The following is a 19,417-nucleotide window of genomic DNA, read 5'->3' as shown; positions in this document are numbered from 1 at the left end:
AAAGGGGGAGGGGCAGAGTTGGCAGGACTATCATTCAAACTAGCCCAAAGCAAATTCTGCTACCTGGGGATCCAGATTGCCCACGACTGGACACGGATCCATAAGTGGAATGTGGCTAGTCTGGCGGGGAAAGTCAAAAGAGATGGGACCCACTCCCGCTCTCCTTTGCGGGGAGGGTGCAGACAATTAAGATGAACGTGCTCCCCAGATTCCTTTTCCGTTCAGATCCATACTGATTTACATCCCCAATGCCGCCTTTAACTAGGTTGACAAAACAATTACACCGTTTGTGTGAGTGTGTGTGTGGTTGGGGGGAGGATGGAAGAACCTAAGGATCCCCAAAATGGTCCGCCCAAGAAAAAAAAACATGGGGTGGGGCAGCTTAGTCCTCCCAAACCTACCATACTACCACTGGGCAGCCACTGCAGAAGAGTGAGGGGATGGGTGAAAACCGGAAATGGAATGGGCGAGGATGGAGGAGAACTTGTCCAACCCTCTGAGCTCTCGCCACGGCAGCACTCCCATCGCCACCAGCAAGCCCAGTGGTGGTGGCCACACTCCGAACCTGGAATCAAATCAGACAGGACTTCGGCCTAACCAAAATGTCCACTTTTGGCCCCCATCTGCAGCAACCAAAGGTTTGCGTCAGCTATGCTAGATACCATCTTTAAGAGGTGGTGACAGGACGGGGGTATGCTGACTGTTAGGGACTTGTACACAGAGGACAGGCTAGCAACCGGAGAGAAACTGACAGAAAACTACAACTACCCAACGAGAACAAACCGCAACACCTGCAGATAAAGAACTTTCTCCGTTAGGTGATGACAACATACCCACGGACCCAAGACACACAATGTTAGAGGAATGTTAGAGGAATTACTGTTAGAGGAACTACTGGACGCGAGCAATCGCCAGGGACCTGTATGGATGACAGTTTGCAAAGGGCACGCTCCCCACTAGCCAAAACATGGGAAAAGTGGGAGGAAGAACTAGCAATAGAAATAGGGTAGGGACTCTGAAGCAAAGCACTGAACAGGGCCAACTCCACCTCTGTGCAAGGCTAAGCCTCATGCAATTGAAACCAGAACCCGAATGAACAGGTTCTCCCCGGATTTGATTTGATTTATTATTGTCACATGTATTAGTATACAGTGAAAAGTATTGTTTCTTGCATGTTGTACAAACAATGCATACCGTACATAGGGAAGGATGGAGAGACTGCAGAATATAATGCTACAGTTATAGCAAGGTGTTGAGAAAGGATCAACTTAATACGAGGTAGGTCCATTCAAAAGTCTGATGGCAGCAGGGAAGAAGCTGTTCTTGAGTTGGTTGGTACGTGACCTCAAACTTTTGTATCTATTTCCTGACGCAAGGTGGTGGAAGAGACTATGTCCGGGGTGCATGGGGTCACTAATTATGCTGCCTGCCTTTCCGAGGCAGTGGGAATTGTAGACAGAGTCTATGGATGGGAGGCTGGCTTGCGTGATGGATTGGGCTACATTCACGACCTTTCGTAGTTTCCTGCGGTCTTGGGCAGAGCAGGATCCATACCAAGCTGTGATACAACCAGAAAGAATGCTTTCTATGGTGCATCTGTAAAAATTAAAGAGAGTTGTAGCTGACATGCCACATTTCCTTAGTCTTCTGAGAAAGTAGAGTCATTGGTGGGCTTTCTTAACAATAGTGTCGGCATGGGGGGACCAGGACAGGTTGTTGGTGATCTGACACCTAAAAACCTGAAGTTCTCGACCCTTTCTACTTCGTTCCCTTTGATGTAAACAGGGGCATGTTCTCCACTAGGCTTCCTGAAGTCAATGACAATCTCCTTTGTTTTGTTGACATTGAGGGAGAGATTATTGTCCTCACACCAGTTCACCAGATTCTCCACCTCATACCTGTACTCTGAAGTACTCTGGAGGTGGAGGACAAATGTGAACGGTGCCAGAGAGGCCCGGCCAATCACGCCCACATATTCTGGGTGTGCCCCAGACTGGACAACCTTCTTTGAAGCAATGTCTAAGGTGTGGGAGTGAGGGTGGAGCCAAGACCGAGTGGCAGTCTTCAGGTATCAGGCCAGCCAAAACTATTTGTGGGAAGGGGCTGACACCCTTGCCTTTGTGAGGGTCGGGTCGGGGAGGGGGACATACAGGGGCCAACAAGACACCAGGAAACAGGAAGAGGGAGAGGGTGGAAAGGAGGAAGGGGGTTGAGAACAGCTGGAAAAAACAATGGGGGGGCAAACAAGGCCACAAAAGACAGAGCCCTCCGGCAGGGATTAAGGGCCCCTTGATAAATTGGGGCCAGTAAAGGCTGAACCGCCCGATACGGGGTGGGTGGGGGGTGTTGCTAAGGGGGGTTTCTTCCAATGTTGAGCATTTGTGAATTGTATCTGGTCTACACAGATTTGTTTATTTTGTATTGTATAAAATGAAAAACTTTAATAAACACATTTTCAAAATAAATTGGGGAAGTGACTAAAAAGGCATGTGGGTTCCTGTGTTTTTTTAAATAGAGAGTACAAAAGGGAGGAAGTTATGAACCTTTCTAAAATGTAGGTTTAGCCTCAATTGAGTATTGTGCTCAATTCTTGGTATCATAATTTATAAAGGATATGAAGACTTTAGAGAGGGTTCCAAAGATGAGGGCCTTTAGCTACACGGATAGATTGGAGAAGCTGTGGCTCTTCTATTTAAAGGAGAGGCCGAGACAGACTAGACAGAAATTGCTTCCTTTGCTGGAAGGGGCAAAAAGCAGACGACAGCAATTTAAGGTGATTGGCAAAAGAACAAATGGCGACATGAGATTTTTAAAAACTTTTTTTCTGCAGAGTGGTTAGGACTTGGATTGTACTATGTGAGAGAGTGTTGGACACAGATTCAGCTGGAACTTTTGAAAGGGAATTGGAAAAGCACCCAAAATTTACAAGGTTAAGTCAAAGTGGGACTAGCCAAGTTGCTCTTGCAGAGAGCTGGCAAAGAAAGAATAGGCTGAACGGCCTCCTTCAGTATTGCAACCATTCTATGATCTCATATCCTCCTCCAAAAGGAAAAGCCTATTTTCCTGTTTGGCCAAACAAACTGCATTGACTTGAACTGTAATCACAAGACCAGTGGTAAAAAGTTAAACAAACAGCAATTGTGGTGAGGAGAGAACAATGGTGCCACTGTTCAACAGCACACGCTCATACATTTATGTAAATATAATACATTGGATCTGGCTATGTCAAACCATATTTTGTTTTATTCACTGACATGTATGAATTGACATTGTTTCCAATTTCAAAACAATGCACACTCCACAAATAAATGTGCTCTTTTAGGCCAGAAATGTCTTTGTGCCATCTAAATATATAGCAAAAAAGCAAAATAGTTGAGATACTATCACATTCCGATATGGTTTCTTTGCTGGTTAAACTGTTGGACAGAGGTTACAACTGATCATGTCAGAGCAGTACTGTCAAATACATTAGTCATAAGTGACAATGGAGAATTCAGATATAACTAATTGTCCCATGTGAAAAGCAGGATTGTTCCCTCATTTTCTTAGCCAATATTTATCCTCAACCAATGCCTAAAATTAAATACAGGCACTTACTTCACTACTGTTCGGAGGATTTCTGTTTTGGGGATTTTAGCGGATTACAAATTGAATGCTGTGCGTCCCACATGAAAAAAGTGACTACATTTTATAACTAACTGTTGACTATAAAGAGGTTTCGGATGCACCAAGGTTGAAAGAGATGCAATACAAATTCAGGTCTTCTTTAAATTAATAAAAACATGGCTAATAGATATTATTGATGTACATATCACCCAATGTCACTCTAAGCTGCATGTGTGGCCATGCAGAAAACTAGAAGGTACTGTGCAATCTGCTTCCAAGCTTTCCCTTGCAGGTGCCATTTGATACCATCTCAATACTCTTTTGAACAATCTATGCAAGTGTACTTTTTGTGCATTTTTCAAATATCAGGATATTGCAAAGAAAAAGAATAAAGTGACAAGGAAAAGAGGTTTATGCCTTTCTGGGGGTCCTTGGCAGGGGCATGAAAGTGATGGAACATGGTTGAATGGGAAAAGTGAAAGCTGGTGCTGGAAGGAGGAAATTTGGATGTACGGCTGTACGTTTTCATAACCAACAATCGAAAATCTCTTTGGTCAAAGTCCAACAATTTGGATTTTGAATATTTAATAGAATGTGCAAATCCTAACCACTCGCCGATCTGATTTTGACATGTCTTTCCCTCCCAACATAAAATGAGCTATCTCCATTTTTAAAGTACGAAGTCTTACAACACCAGGTTAAAGTTCAACAGGTTTGTTTCGATGTCACTAGCTTTCGGAGCGCTGCTCCTTCCTCAGGTGAAAAACTTTCACCTGAGGAAGGAGCAGCGCTCCGAAAGCTAGTGACATCGAAACAAACCTGTTGGACTTTAACCTGGTGTTGTAAGACTTCGTACTGTGCTCACCCCAGTCCAACGCCGGCATCTCCACATCATGGCTACCATCCATTTTTAAAGGAATTAAGCAGCATATTTATGCAGACAGGTTGGTGACCTAATGCTGAAACAAGATGGATTTATCCTCAAGTTTTGATAGAACAGGTTGTGTTTGGTAGTTTTCTGTACAGAGCTAAGCAATTCCAACTATAGAAAATAGTCTGATGGCAATGAGAGTTAGACATGGTCTTGGTTTGCCTGTAAATTTGGCTTAAACTATTTCGCTTAACAAGCTGAATTATCCTTTCAGAGATCACCACCTTCATAGACCACTTATTAATATTAAAATCCGACAGGATGAATAAGTTGCCCATTTTGGATAAAAGCATTGTAACACGAAATAGCTAACTGCACTTAATTGAAAAGAAAATGGACTCACATACTAGTATTAACTCAGAATTATAAGACAACTCTTGAATGCACGTTTGAGGCAGGATATCTCAAGTTTACAGGGCCCATTACAAGATGCAGGAGTTGTACACAAAAAAGCTAATTTTGAAGAGACCACTATTGAGTGAAATCGTGAACAATTTAATGAAATGCCAAACCAACAACACAGCTCGCATAAACACTAACACATTCTCAGAGGGGTCATGATGAAAACCCATTTCCGGGGTTGAATGTTTGAAATTAAATTATCGTGTCATGAAATACAAATAAACGTAAGCATTTACATGCTATTAGAATGCATTAAAATAAATTCATGTCACAGCTGTCTTCAAAAAATACAATAGTTTCTAGTTTACACAAATGGCCTGGGTTCAAAGGCTCAAATTTACAAACGGTACTAAATGGAATCGCAGGAGGAATACCAGAAATAACAAAAGAGTTGGATGATATATTCAAGTTAGTAGATCAGTAGAAGATTAAATTTAATACAGACCAGTGTAAAGTTGTGCACATAAGGAAAAATAACATGCATGTTCCATGAATGATGTAGAATCTGTTCAGAATGAAGCAATTACTCAGGATAGAATCAGTGGTGACAATGGAAAATGTGGGATTATTAGGAAGATACACCCTTCACCCAGGACACCCAAACAGCCAAGGTCAATGACCGCTCAGGACATGCCCAGCCATCAAGGCACCCGCCGCTTTATTGGCTAAAATCGAAGGCAGTAATCGAAGCCTGACGAATTATTGGGTCCTAAGGACTGCCCAAAAGAGCGTGAAATCCCCGAAGGATAAAAAGAGACACTGCCATGTGTTCAGTCTCTTTTGGCCCCAGCGCACCGGCACGCTCTTGGCCCCGGCTTACGCCTAAAACCAATTGCAGCATCATGACCAGAAGCAAGTTCAAGACCAACGATCGCTACCAGACGGATGAGCCCAGCAGAAACAAAGTCACTTCTCCAGACCCAGCCACGCAAAGGCCTTTTTCCTCTGCATAAAGCCAGGTGCCTGAAGTTAAGTGCAGGTTGTTGTAGTGTTAGGTGTAATTTAGCTTGTCATATTTTATGTTGCATGTCAAAGTAATTCTTGCGTGTAAATAAACTATCATTGAACTTGAACTAACTAACTGGTTGTTTGGTCTTTGATCGATATCCGGTAAAGCCTTGTGGTGGCATCATTTGATACCTGGCGACTCTGAAAAACAATATCATTAATAACTATCAGTATCCAGTTAAAAAGAACATTATTGGCGTCTCCGATTCGAATTGGCAACATTATTGGCGAACTTTGACGGGACTCGACCTTGAAGTGATTTTGTCACTCCGAGAGAACCCACAAAACTTTGAATTAGAAATCCAATTGGGAAAAGTGAAAGAAACCATAAGTGTAAGGCCCGTATCGATCAAATCTCCAAGATTCGGAAGTGTGTATTAGCTTGCATGCGTACTAACAGGGATACAAGGTAACCTCGTTAGTTTTCAAAAACTATCGGGTGTATTGTGAACCGGAAAATAGCTTAGGTCATACCCGCTGTTCGAATCGCCGCCCTATTCCCCCCTATCCCAAATTTACGGTCGAGGAAAAAAGATACTAGTAGCAATGGCAGCAAAGGCAACGGAACGCCTAATGAATCCGCAGGAACCCGAGGTCGCAGCGACCAGTAGAGCAGAGCAGTGCCCCATATGGGAAGAGGAATTGAGAAAGTACTTGAAGGGAAAGGATGGCCCCTCTGGTCCGAGTTTTGTTCGAATAAAGTCAGGTCCAGGTAGTATAAGACAAACCTGGTGGGATAACCTAACTGAGATACATAAAAAGAATGTAGGAAAAGTTCGTAAGCCAATGGCAATCGTGTCCTGTCTGGCACAATTACGAGGCACAGAGGAGGTCATGAGGACGCTCCGCAGACAGCTTGTAGAGAAAGAGGAGAAGAGTGAGGGAAATTTTAGTGAATGTGAGAAAGTTAATGAGCAACTCCGAGAGCAGCTAGCAGCTAAAGACAAGGAGATGGCTGATGTCAAACGGGCACACCAATCTTGTATAGTTCACCGAAGAAGCTTTCAGACACAATACGATAAGGCCTACCAAGATAGACAATGCGCAGTTTTGGTAAGAGAAGAGACGGAACAACAGGTAGAACAGTTAAAGAACCAATGTGCAGATTTGAAGGCAGCTTTACGAGCACTCCATAGTTCCACAACGGAACAAAGGCAGAGTTCAGTAGATCACGCCAAATGTAGGCAACAAATAGCCAGGTTACAGTCACTGCTCTCAGTGCACAACGGATTCAGACACCTTTGGACCGAATTTAGATCAGGAAAATGGTCCCGATTGGCCGGAACTCAATGAAACTGCTCATAGATATGTCGAAGACACTGAGAATCAGAATAGAGCCCCCTAGGTCCCGAAAAGGAAAGCACCCGCACCACCGACTGCACAGGCAGCACACAACCCCATGAATCCAATCACCATGCAGCCCAAGTCACCAATTGACGATGAGCCTGATTCCGTGTACACCTTCCCACTAACCATCACACAATTGAGAAATGCGTGCGACAAAATCGAGCTATTCCAACCCACAGCAGACCCGCATCATTTCGTTGAGCGAGTAAAACAGACAGTTATGTACGGTCTGGACGAACTGGAGGAAGTGAAGCTCATAGAAATGAGCCTTGATCCATCCGTTAGCTCAGCATTACCAGTCACACAGAATGTAGGAGGAGGAAGCCTCCAGGACATGAAGACAGCTATTTTAGATGCAAATGGTTACAACTGAGGAGACCCCGTAGAAGGTCTAAACCGTTGTAGACAAAAGGGAGAGCATCCGACTGCATACGCAGGACGCCTTTGGATACACTTTAAAGCGGTCTTTGGGGATGTAGTCCGCGCACACTTCGATAGCGACAACACAACCAAATGGGCTCACACTTTAGTCTCCCACGCCACAGAAGCAGGTCAAAAAGCCTGTGTGAATTATGACTCCGCAGACGCCACACATAATGAAGCGTGGGCTTTAAAGAGACTCTCCAGAGATTGGAAACAATCCTTACATAGAAAGGCAGGTCAGGAGAAGGCATAAGTGAATATGAACCCAGTCAGGACACATCAGCACCCCACATGGGTAAATGAGGGTAGAAATGAAGGACAGCACCCCAGAGCACAGGCACCACGAGGGTGCTATAATTGTGGACAGCAGGGACATTACGCCCACAAATGCAACGCACCCCCTAACCAGCAACGGAACCAGCAATCGAACGCTCCACCTCGGAACAATGTTAGGCCCATACATAGCATTAGCGCCCGATCAGATAATGCAACGACCAATAGCACAGATTGACGGTATTCGGACTCCCCAACTTGGGTCTGCGACACAGTCTGGGACAAATCAGGCAGACCAGTAGTCACAGGCACAGTCCGGGGACATCCAGTAGAGTTCCTTGGTGACACAGGATGTCCCGCACCACTTTAAACTCCTCCAATGTTTCAGCACGACAAATGGCCCACCACAGACACCAACACTCTTAGTGGATTTACAGGACCATGTACAGAAGGGATACATTACAGCCCGTGTAGATATTCAACTCGGCAACATAAATACCAAGCACCCAGTTGTTTTAGTGAATTTGCCCCAAACAGCAGAGCACATTTTAGGAATCGACTTCGTGAACTCACACAACCTTTCCTTTGACCCCGTGAATAAGTGTGTTTGGAAAATGGCCAGAACAGCAAGAGCCCCCGCCACACTCACAGTAGGAGACTATGAACACAGAATATGCTCAGAAGGAGATTATTGGTTTGACCCACAAGCGATTACCACAGATAAGACGATTAGAAACATCCTAAGAAGTCATAAAACATCCTTCGCCCAGCACAAGCATGATTGCGGAAAAATTCCAGGAACAGACACCATTACAGGTCCCGATCCCAAGCCCCAGAAGCAATACGGTTTCCCACAGCAAGCAGAGGGCGAGATTGCAAAAGTAATACAAAGCTTGCTAGATCAAGGCGTAATTCGGCCCGTAGCCTCAACAAACAATGCCCAATTTGGCCCGTAAGAAAACCAGACGGTTCATGGAGACTAACCATAGATTACAGAGAACTCAATAAAGTAACCCCATTAGCAGCCCCCACCGTTGCCACAAGTCCTGAAACAATGCTAAAGCAGGAAATACATGCCAAGTACTTTACTGTGCTGGACATTGGCAACGGCTTTTGGTCCATTCCTTTAGATAAGAATTGCCAATACAAATTCGCCTTCACGTTCCAAGGACAGCAATATTCATGGACATGCCTTTCGCAAGGCTTCCACAACTCCCCCTCCATTTTTCACCAACAATTGGCAAAGGGACTATCTAAATTTTCCCAAGCTGAATGCCTCATTCAGTATGTGGACGACTTGCTCCTACAAACTGACACAAGGGAAGAGCACGTTAAGCTTCTTTCTGAATTACTAGGTCTCCTACACTCAATTGGATGTAAAGTTAACCCGAAAAAAGCCCAGATCCTAAAAAGAACGTTCTTTTACTTAGGCACCATTATCACACACGGAAAAAGAGAGATAGAACAGAAACGGATTGAATTGATAGTTAAATTGCCCTAGCCCCACAATGTCACTACACTCCGGTCATTTTTAGGATTAGTTGGGTATTGTAGGAACCATATAGATGGTTTTGCCACAAAGGCAGCCCCACTTTCCGAGCTCCTTAAAAAGAACACCCCATGGGAATAGCTTCCACAGCACTCAGACGCATGAAAACACGCCCTAGGTACAGCCCCTGCTTTGCAGGTACCAGACCCACACTCTTCATATGCCATAGAAGTAGCGACCACCGACCGAACCCTATCGGCCGAACTACTCCAAGAAAGACATGATCGTTTAGGACCCGTGGCCTATGCTCACGAGTTTTGGATCCCGTGGAGCAAGGATTTTCAGCCTGCGAAATGGCACTTGCTTGCAGTTTTTTGGGCAGTTCAATACTTTGCATATATCACCGGCCTCAACCCCGTAACGATTTGAACCAAGCACACCCCAACTGTTAGATGGTAGGTTAAAAGACGTTCAGTTAGCCAGATCAGAGCAGCACGCTGGACACTTATTACAAGGAAGGGACATCACAGTTAAATGGACAAAGACCCACGCATTTTTAGCAGACAATTTACAGTATGAAGGAACCCCACGAGTGCCAGATCATTGCAGCCAAACACCACACAGGACCGTTCATTCCAAAATTGCTACACCCACGTGTAGGTAGTAAAGCACAGGATCCCCCGACCACGGATAACTCTTAAAAAATTTATGTAGACGGTTCCTCCACCATTGATAATGGAAAAAGAATAACAGGATGCGGTATTTATGTGGAAGACGCGCAGGGACGCGCATTAAACGAGATATTCTTAAAATTGTCAGGTCACTTAGGACCGCAGGCAGCCAAATTGGCAGCAATTGCATATATAGTGCAGCACCCAGATTCTTTCCCGACCCCGCAGATATATATTCGGATAGTTTATATGTCTGTAACAGTTTGACGGAATTTCTGCCTCTATGGGAATCTAGAGGATTTATATCCGCTGATGGTAAACCCACCCTCAGCCCCATTATTGAAGCACATTCTTGAAACAGCTAAAGACCGCACATATGGCATAATAAAAGTCAGAAGCCATCATCGTTCAACCCCACCCGGTAACGTAAAGGCAGATGCCCTAGCAAAGGCAGGATCACGACACGGTCACTTTTGGCAACCCCCCCGCCCCGAGAGTGAGCCGATACACGCAATCCAGGTCTCACAGACAAATATCGAAGAGTTAGCCCAGGCCCAAAAGGCAGACGACACTCTTAGACGGTACCTTCCCAGTCCTCGACGACAAATTCAAGGACACACAGAGCCTGAGGCACTGCAGAGAGGAGCCACAAAATTGTTTTCTGTCTTACTTATTAGAATTGCATCAGATTAAATTCTTGGAAGCAATATAGATATATTCCTGTCATAAGCTCTGACAAACTGAATACAAAATATAATTCAGCAGGTTGTAGGATAAGTGCTGTATTAAGTTACTAACATTTGTCGCTTTCAAAACAGTCCAATGAAGGTGAGCTCATATTTAAGAAATACAAACAAAATACATGGAAATATCACTGAGGGCGAAAAAACAATCTGCAAGAATGCTAGGGTACACCTATCTTGCATGTTCTGCATGCTAGGAATGCAGATTATACGGGCTTACTTCCTATTTTGCGAAGGAAAGTAAATTTTAATGTAGAGTCATCCAGAGGTTAATGATGTGTTTCCTTACGACAATTAAATCCTTGCATCCTCAGCCACAATGTATGAAGCTTATTGAGCAAGATACACAGGATTTTAAGGGGGAGGGAAATGGATTTCATAATCTACAGTTGAAAAAAATTACACACATCAGTTACTTCACAGATGTTTTAGTTCAGTTGAGAACCGGTCACGATGGGCAGCGTACGTTTAGTCAGTGATATATGACTGGACTAAAAACATCAAACAAAAACATAATGTTTCCACAGGTCACCTATTTATTGAATAGTGGGCTCAACTATTCCCAAGTATTCAGTGAACAGAGTATTCTGCAAATACTAAGTGTACAATTGAGTACTTTCGATGATTAAGGGTTGATATTTGAGTACATCTAAGACTGGGTGGAAAGAACGTATAGGGGGATGGGGGAAGTGTACACTTCAGGGGGGAGGCGGCGGCGAATGGGGAGACGGCGCACACAGGGAAGTGGGGGGGAGAGGGCGCACACAGGAAAGTGGGGGGGGGGGAAGAGGGCACACACAGGAAAGTGGGGGGGGGAGGGCGCACACAGGGAAGTGGGGGGGAGAGGGCGCACACAGGGAAGTGGGGGGGAGACGGCGCACACAGGGAAGTGGGGGGGGAAGACGCCGCACACAGGGGAGTGGGGGGGGGAAGCCGGCGTACATCAGGGAAGTGGGGGGGGGGGGGGGGGGGGAGTGACGGCGCACACAGGGAAGTGGAGGGGGGAAGACGGCGCACACAGGGAAGTGGGGACGGGAGAAGGCGCACAAAGGGAAGTGGGGGAGGGAGATGGCGCACGCAGGGAAGTGGGGGAGGGGAGACGGCGCACGCAGGGAAGTGGCGGGGGAGTCGGCGCACGCAGGGAAGTGGCGGGGGAGACGGCGCACACAGGGAAGTGGCGGGGGAGACGGCGCACACAGGGAAGTGGCGGGGGAGACGGCGCACACAGGGAAGTGGCGGGGGAGACGGCGCACACAGGGAAGTGGCGGGGGAGACGGCGCACACAGGGAAGTGGCGGGGGAGACGGCGCACACAGGGAAGTGGCGGGGGAGACGGCGCACACAGGGAAGTGGCGGGGGAGACGGCGCACACAGGGAAGTGGCGGGGGAGACGGCGCACACAGGGAAGTGGCGGGGGAGACGGCGCACACAGGGAAGTGGCGGGGGAGACGGCGCACACAGGGAAGTGGCGGGGGAGACGGCGCACACAGGGAAGTGGCGGGGGAGACGGCGCACACAGGGAAGTGGCGGGGGAGACGGCGCACACAGGGAAGTGGCGGGGGAGACGGCGCACACAGGGAAGTGGCGGGGGAGACGGCGCACACAGGGAAGTGGCGGGGGAGACGGCGCACACAGGGAAGTGGCGGGGGAGACGGCGCACACAGGGAAGTGGCGGGGGAGACGGCGCACACAGGGAAGTGGCGGGGGAGACGGCGCACACAGGGAAGTGGCGGGGGAGACGGCGCACACAGGGAAGTGGCGGGGGAGACGGCGCACACAGGGAAGTGGCGGGGGAGACGGCGCACACAGGGAAGTGGCGGGGGAGACGGCGCACACAGGGAAGTGGCGGGGGAGACGGCGCACACAGGGAAGTGGCGGGGGAGACGGCGCACACAGGGAAGTGGCGGGGGAGACGGCGCACACAGGGAAGTGGCGGGGGAGACGGCGCACACAGGGAAGTGGCGGGGGAGACGGCGCACACAGGGAAGTGGCGGGGGAGACGGCGCACACAGGGAAGTGGCGGGGGAGACGGCGCACACAGGGAAGTGGCGGGGGAGACGGCGCACACAGGGAAGTGGCGGGGGAGACGGCGCACACAGGGAAGTGGCGGGGGAGACGGCGCACACAGGGAAGTGGCGGGGGAGACGGCGCACACAGGGAAGTGGCGGGGGAGACGGCGCACACAGGGAAGTGGCGGGGGAGACGGCGCACACAGGGAAGTGGCGGGGGAGACGGCGCACACAGGGAAGTGGCGGGGGAGACGGCGCACACAGGGAAGTGGCGGGGGAGACGGCGCACACAGGGAAGTGGCGGGGGAGACGGCGCACACAGGGAAGTGGCGGGGGAGACGGCGCACACAGGGAAGTGGCGGGGGAGACGGCGCACACAGGGAAGTGGCGGGGGAGACGGCGCACACAGGGAAGTGGCGGGGGAGACGGCGCACACAGGGAAGTGGCGGGGGAGACGGCGCACACAGGGAAGTGGCGGGGGAGACGGCGCACACAGGGAAGTGGCGGGGGAGACGGCGCACACAGGGAAGTGGCGGGGGAGACGGCGCACACAGGGAAGTGGCGGGGGAGACGGCGCACACAGGGAAGTGGCGGGGGAGACGGCGCACACAGGGAAGTGGCGGGGGAGACGGCGCACACGGAAGTGGCGGGGGAGACGGCGCACACAGGGAAGTGGCGGGGGAGACGGCGCACACAGGGAAGTGGCGGGGGAGACGGCGCACACAGGGAAGTGGCGGGGGAGACGGCGCACACAGGGAAGTGGCGGGGGAGACGGCGCACACAGGGAAGTGGCGGGGGAGACGGCGCACACAGGGAAGTGGCGGGGGAGACGGCGCACACAGGGAAGCGGCGGGGGAGACGGCGCACACAGGGGAGCGGCGGAGGAGACGGCGCACACAGGGGAGCGGCGGGGGAGACGGCGCACACAGGGGAGCGGCGGGGGAGACGGCGCACACAGTGGAGCGGCGGGGGAGACGGCGCACACAGTGGAGCGGCGGGGGAGACGGCGCACACAGGGGAGCGGCGGGGGAGACGGCGCACACAGGGGAGCGGCGGGGGAGACGGCGCACACAGGGGAGCGGCGGGGGAGACGGCGCACACAGGGGAGCGGCGGGGGAGACGGCGCACACAGGGGAGCGGCGGGGGAGACGGCGCACACAGGGGAGCGGCGGGGGAGACGGCGCACACAGGGGAGCGGCGGGGGAGACGGCGCACACAGGGGAGCGGCGGGGGAGACGGCGCACACAGGGGAGCGGCGGGGGAGACGGCGCACACAGGGGAGCGGCGGGGGAGACGGCGCACACAGGGGAGCGGCGGGGGAGACGGCGCACACAGGGGAGCGGCGGGGGAGACGGCGCACACAGGGGAGCGGCGGGGGAGACGGCGCACACAGGGGAGCGGCGGGGGAGACGGCGCACACAGGGGAGCGGCGGGGGAGACGGCGCACACAGGGGAGCGGCGGGGGAGACGGCGCACACAGGGGAGCGGCGGGGGAGACGGCGCACACAGGGGAGCGGCGGGGGAGACGGCGCACACAGGGGAGCGGCGGGGGAGACGGCGCACACAGGGGAGCGGCGGGGGAGACGGCGCACACAGGGGAGCGGCGGGGGAGACGGCGCACACAGGGGAGCGGCGGGGGAGACGGCGCACACAGGGGAGCGGCGGGGGAGACGGCGCACACAGGGGAGCGGCGGGGGAGACGGCGCACACAGGGGAGCGGCGGGGGAGACGGCGCACACAGGGGAGCGGCGGGGGAGACGGCGCACACAGGGGAGCGGCGGGGGAGACGGCGCACACAGGGGAGCGGCGGGGGAGACGGCGCACACAGGGGAGCGGCGGGGGAGACGGCGCACACAGGGGAGCGGCGGGGGAGACGGCGCACACAGGGGAGCGGCGGGGGAGACGGCGCACACAGGGGAGCGGCGGGGGAGACGGCGCACACAGGGGAGCGGCGGGGGAGACGGCGCACACAGGGGAGCGGCGGGGGAGACGGCGCACACAGGGGAGCGGCGGGGGAGACGGCGCACACAGGGGAGCGGCGGGGGAGACGGCGCACACAGGGGAGCGGCGGGGGAGACGGCGCACACAGGGGAGCGGCGGGGGAGACGGCGCACACAGGGGAGCGGCGGGGGAGACGGCGCACACAGGGGAGCGGCGGGGGAGACGGCGCACACAGGGGAGCGGCGGGGGAGACGGCGCACACAGGGGAGCGGCGGGGGAGACGGCGCACACAGGGGAGCGGCGGGGGAGACGGCGCACACAGGGGAGCGGCGGGGGAGACGGCGCACACAGGGGAGCGGCGGGGGAGACGGCGCACACAGGGGAGCGGCGGGGGAGACGGCGCACACAGGGGAGCGGCGGGGGAGACGGCGCACACAGGGGAGCGGCGGGGGAGACGGCGCACACAGGGGAGCGGCGGGGGAGACGGCGCACACAGGGGAGCGGCGGGGGAGACGGCGCACACAGGGGAGCGGCGGGGGAGACGGCGCACACAGGGGAGCGGCGGGGGAGACGGCGCACACAGGGGAGCGGCGGGGGAGACGGCGCACACAGGGGAGCGGCGGGGGAGACGGCGCACACAGGGGAGCGGCGGGGGAGACGGCGCACACAGGGGAGCGGCGGGGGAGACGGCGCACACAGGGGAGCGGCGGGGGAGACGGCGCACACAGGGGAGCGGCGGGGGAGACGGCGCACACAGGGGAGCGGCGGGGGAGACGGCGCACACAGGGGAGCGGCGGGGGAGACGGCGCACACAGGGGAGCGGCGGGGGAGACGGCGCACACAGGGGAGCGGCGGGGGAGACGGCGCACACAGGGGAGCGGCGGGGGAGACGGCGCACACAGGGGAGCGGCGGGGGAGACGGCGCACACAGGGGAGCGGCGGGAGAGACGGCGCACACAGGGGAGCGGCGGGGGAGACGGCGCACACAGGGGAGCGGCGGGGGAGACGGCGCACACAGGGGAGCGGCGGGGGAGACGGCGCACACAGGGGAGCGGCGGGGGAGACGGCGCACACAGGGGAGCGGCGGGGGAGACGGCGCACACAGGGGAGCGGCGGGGAGACGGCGCACACAGGGGAGCGGCGGGGGAGACGGCGCACACAGGGGAGCGGCGGAGGAGACGGCGCACACAGGGAAGTGGAGGGGGAGACGACGCACACACGGATGTACGCCGTCGGAGGGGGGCGGCGCGCACACCGCCGGAGTGGGGGGGGGCGCACACCGCCGGAGGGGGGGGGGGGGGCGCGCACACCGCCGGAGGGGGGGGGGGGGGGCGCGCACACCGCCGGAGGGGGGGGGGGGGCGCACACCGCCGGGGGGGGGGGGGGGGGGCACACCGCCGGGGGGGGGGGGGGCACACCGCCGGAGGGGGGGGCGCACACCGCCGGAGGGGGGGGGGGGCCGCACACCGCCGGAGTGGGGGGGGGGGGCGCACACCGCCGGAGTGGGCGCACACCGCCGGAGTGGGGGGGGGGGGCGCACACCGCCAGAGGGGGGGGGCGCACACCGCCAGAGGGGGGGGGGCGCACACCGCCAGAGGGGGGGGGGGGCGCACACCGCCAGAGGGGGGGGGGGCGCACACCGCCAGAGGGGGGGGGGGGGCGCACACCGCCAGAGGGGGGGGGGCGCACACCGCCAGAGGGGGGGGGGGCGCACACCGCCAGAGGGGGGGGGGGGGCGCACACCGCCAGGGGGGGGGGGGGGAAGCACACCGCCAGAGGGGGGGGGGGAAGCACACCGCCAGAGGGGGGGGGGGGCGCACACCGCCAGAGGGGGGGGGGCGCACACCGCCAGAGGGGGGGGCGCGCGCACACCGCCAGAGGGGGGGGGCGCGCACACCGCCAGAGGGGGGGGGCGCGCACACCGCCAGAGGGGGGGGGGCGCGCACACCGCCAGAGGGGGGGGGGCGCGCACACCGCCAGAGGGGGGGGGGCGCGCACACCGCCAGAGGGGGGGGGGCGCGCACACCGCCAGAGGGGGGGCGTACACCGCCGGGGGGGGGGGGGTATACACCCATCGGGGCGGGCCGTACACCATCGGGGGGGGCCGTACACCATCGGGGGGGGGCCGTACACCATCGGGGGGGGCCGTACACCATCGGGGGGGCCGTACACCATCGGGGAGGGGGCGTACACCATCGGGGGGGGGGCGTACACCATCGGGGGGGGGGGCGTACACCATCGGGGGGGGCGTACACCATCGGGGGGGGCGTACACCATCGGGGGGGCGTACACCATCGGGGGGGCGTACACCATCGGGGGGGCGTACACCATCGGGGGGGCGTACACCATCGGGGGGGCGTACACCATCGGGGGGGCGTACACCATCGGGGGGGGCGTACACCATCGGGGGGGGGGGCGTACACCATCGGGGGGGGGGGGGGCGTACACCATCGGGGGGGGGCGTACACTGTTGGAGGGTGGCAGGGAGGTTATACCAGGGGCGGAGGAAAGTATGTCTTGGGGGTTTACACTGTTGGGGTGGGGGGGGGGGTTTACACTGTTGGGGTGGGGGGGGTTTACACTGTTGGGGTGGGGGGGGGTTTACACTGTTGGGGAGGGGGGGGTTTACACTGTTGGGGAGGGGGGGGGTTTACACTGTTGGGGAGGGGGGGGGTTTACACTGTTGGGGAGGGGGGGGGTTTACACTGTTGGGGAGGGGGGGGTTTACACTGTTGGGGAGGGGGGGTTTACACTGTTGGGGAGGGGGGGTGTACACTGTTGGGGAGGGGGGGGTGTACACTGTTGGGGAGGGGGGGTGTACACTGTTGGGGAGGGGGGGTGTACACTGTTGGGGAGGGGGGGGTGTACACTGTTGGGGAGGGGGGGGTGTACACTGTTGGGGAGGGGGGGGGGTGTACACTGTTGGGGAGGGGGGGGGTGTACACTGTTGGGGAGGGGGGGGGGGTGTACACTGTTGGGGAGGGGGGGTGTACACTGTTGGGGAGGGGGGGGGTGTACACTCTTGGGGGGCAGCAGGGAGGATATACCGGGGGCAGGAAAAAGTCTGTCTGGGGGGGGGGGGTGTACACTGTTGGGGACGGCAGGGAGTGTATAGTGGGGGCGAGGGAAAGTGTGTTGGGGGGTTTACACTCTTGGGGGGGGGGGTTGTACACGGTTGGGGGGGGTTGTACACGGTTGGAGGGGGGTTGTATACGGTTGGGAGGGGGGTTGTATACGGTTGGGGGGGTGTTGTACACGGTTGGAGGGGGGGGTTGTACACGGTTGGAGGGGGGGGGTTGTACACGGTTGGAGGGGGGGGTTGTACACGGTTGGAGGGGGGTTGTATACGGTTGGAGGGGGGTTGTATACGGTTGGAGGGGGGGGGTTGTACACGGTTGGAGGGGGGGGGTTGTACACGGTTGGAGGGGGGGGTTGTACACGGTTGGAGGGGGGGGTTGTACACGGTTGGAGGGGGGGGTTGTACACGGTTGGAGGGGGGGGTTGTACACGGTTGGGGGGGGGGGTTGTACATGGTTGGGGGGGGGGGTTGTACATGGTTGGGGGGGGGTTGTACACGGTTGGAGGGGGTGGGGTTGTACATGGTTGGGGGGGGGTTGTACACGGTTGGAGGGGGGGGGGTTGTACATGGTTGGGGGGGGGGGGTTGTACATGGTTGGAGGGGGGGGGGTTGTACATGGTTGGGGGGGGGGTTGTACATGGTTGGGGGGGGGGTTGTACACGGTTGGAGGGGGGGGGGGTTGTACACGGTTGGAGGGGGGGGGGGGTTGTACATGGTTGGGGGGGGGGGGGGGTTGTACACGGTTGGGGGGCGGCTGGAATTGTATACCGAGAGCGGAGGAAAGTGTGTGATGGGGGGCGAGGGTTTGCTGCTGCGAGATTCGGACACTCAGCGTGTGTAAAAACTGCAGCTGAGGTTTTACCTGTGCCGTCAGGCCTTGTTCCTCGTCGTCCTGGCCGCTCAAAACTCTTCGCAGCTTCTCCATTGGTTTTGCTCAGAGGGAAGGCACCCGAAAATGAAACTTCCGCTAAACTGAGAACACAGCAACAACCCGAACATCAACCGGAAAACAGTGGCGTCACCGTGAGGCCCTTCCCCCAGCCTGCTGCCGTGTCCAGCTTCCGGACAGACCGGACAGCTTACTGTGTAACACAGATCGGTGCAGCGAGCTGGTTACCATGGAAATAAAGAGCAATGTTCAAATGACTATTGCTCTGTTTGAAACTGGAGCTCAGAGAGGATGAAAGAAATAACTTGAAATTAAATGAAAATCGCTTATTGTCACAAGTAGGCTTCAAATGAAGTTACTGTGAAAAGCCCCTAGTCGCCACATTCCACGTACCCGTTCAGGGAGGCTGGTAAGGGAATTGAACCGTGCTGCTGTCCTGGTCTGCTTTCAAAGCCAGCGATTTAGCCCTGTGCTAAACAGCCCCTTGTTTAACTTTGTTAAACATGAACTTTTTAACATGAACATTTTTAACTTTGTTAAATATGAACATACAAAATAGTCGCCCCTCAAGCCTATTCTACCATTCAGTATGATTGGCCGTACAGTG

The 19,417-nt window shown here is 55.4% G+C and overlaps 1 protein-coding gene across 1 annotated transcript in view; it reads right to left on the bottom strand.

Annotated features, from left to right (window-relative positions):
• Positions 1 to 18,958, bottom strand: part of sft2d1 (SFT2 domain containing 1) — a 116,434-nt gene extending 97,476 nt beyond the window's left edge. The window contains exon 1 of the mRNA XM_072507742.1: positions 18,784 to 18,958. Coding sequence (XP_072363843.1) covers positions 18,784 to 18,846 — 63 coding nt within the window. The 5' untranslated portion in view covers positions 18,847 to 18,958. The remainder of the gene's footprint in view (positions 1 to 18,783) is intronic.
• Between the last annotated feature and the right edge of the window lie 459 nt (positions 18,959 to 19,417).

This window comes from Scyliorhinus torazame, chromosome 1 (genome assembly GCF_047496885.1).
Source record: "Scyliorhinus torazame isolate Kashiwa2021f chromosome 1, sScyTor2.1, whole genome shotgun sequence".
Classification (NCBI taxonomy): domain Eukaryota; kingdom Metazoa; phylum Chordata; class Chondrichthyes; order Carcharhiniformes; family Scyliorhinidae; genus Scyliorhinus; species Scyliorhinus torazame.
This window is presented reverse-complemented; position numbering and strand designations above follow the sequence as displayed.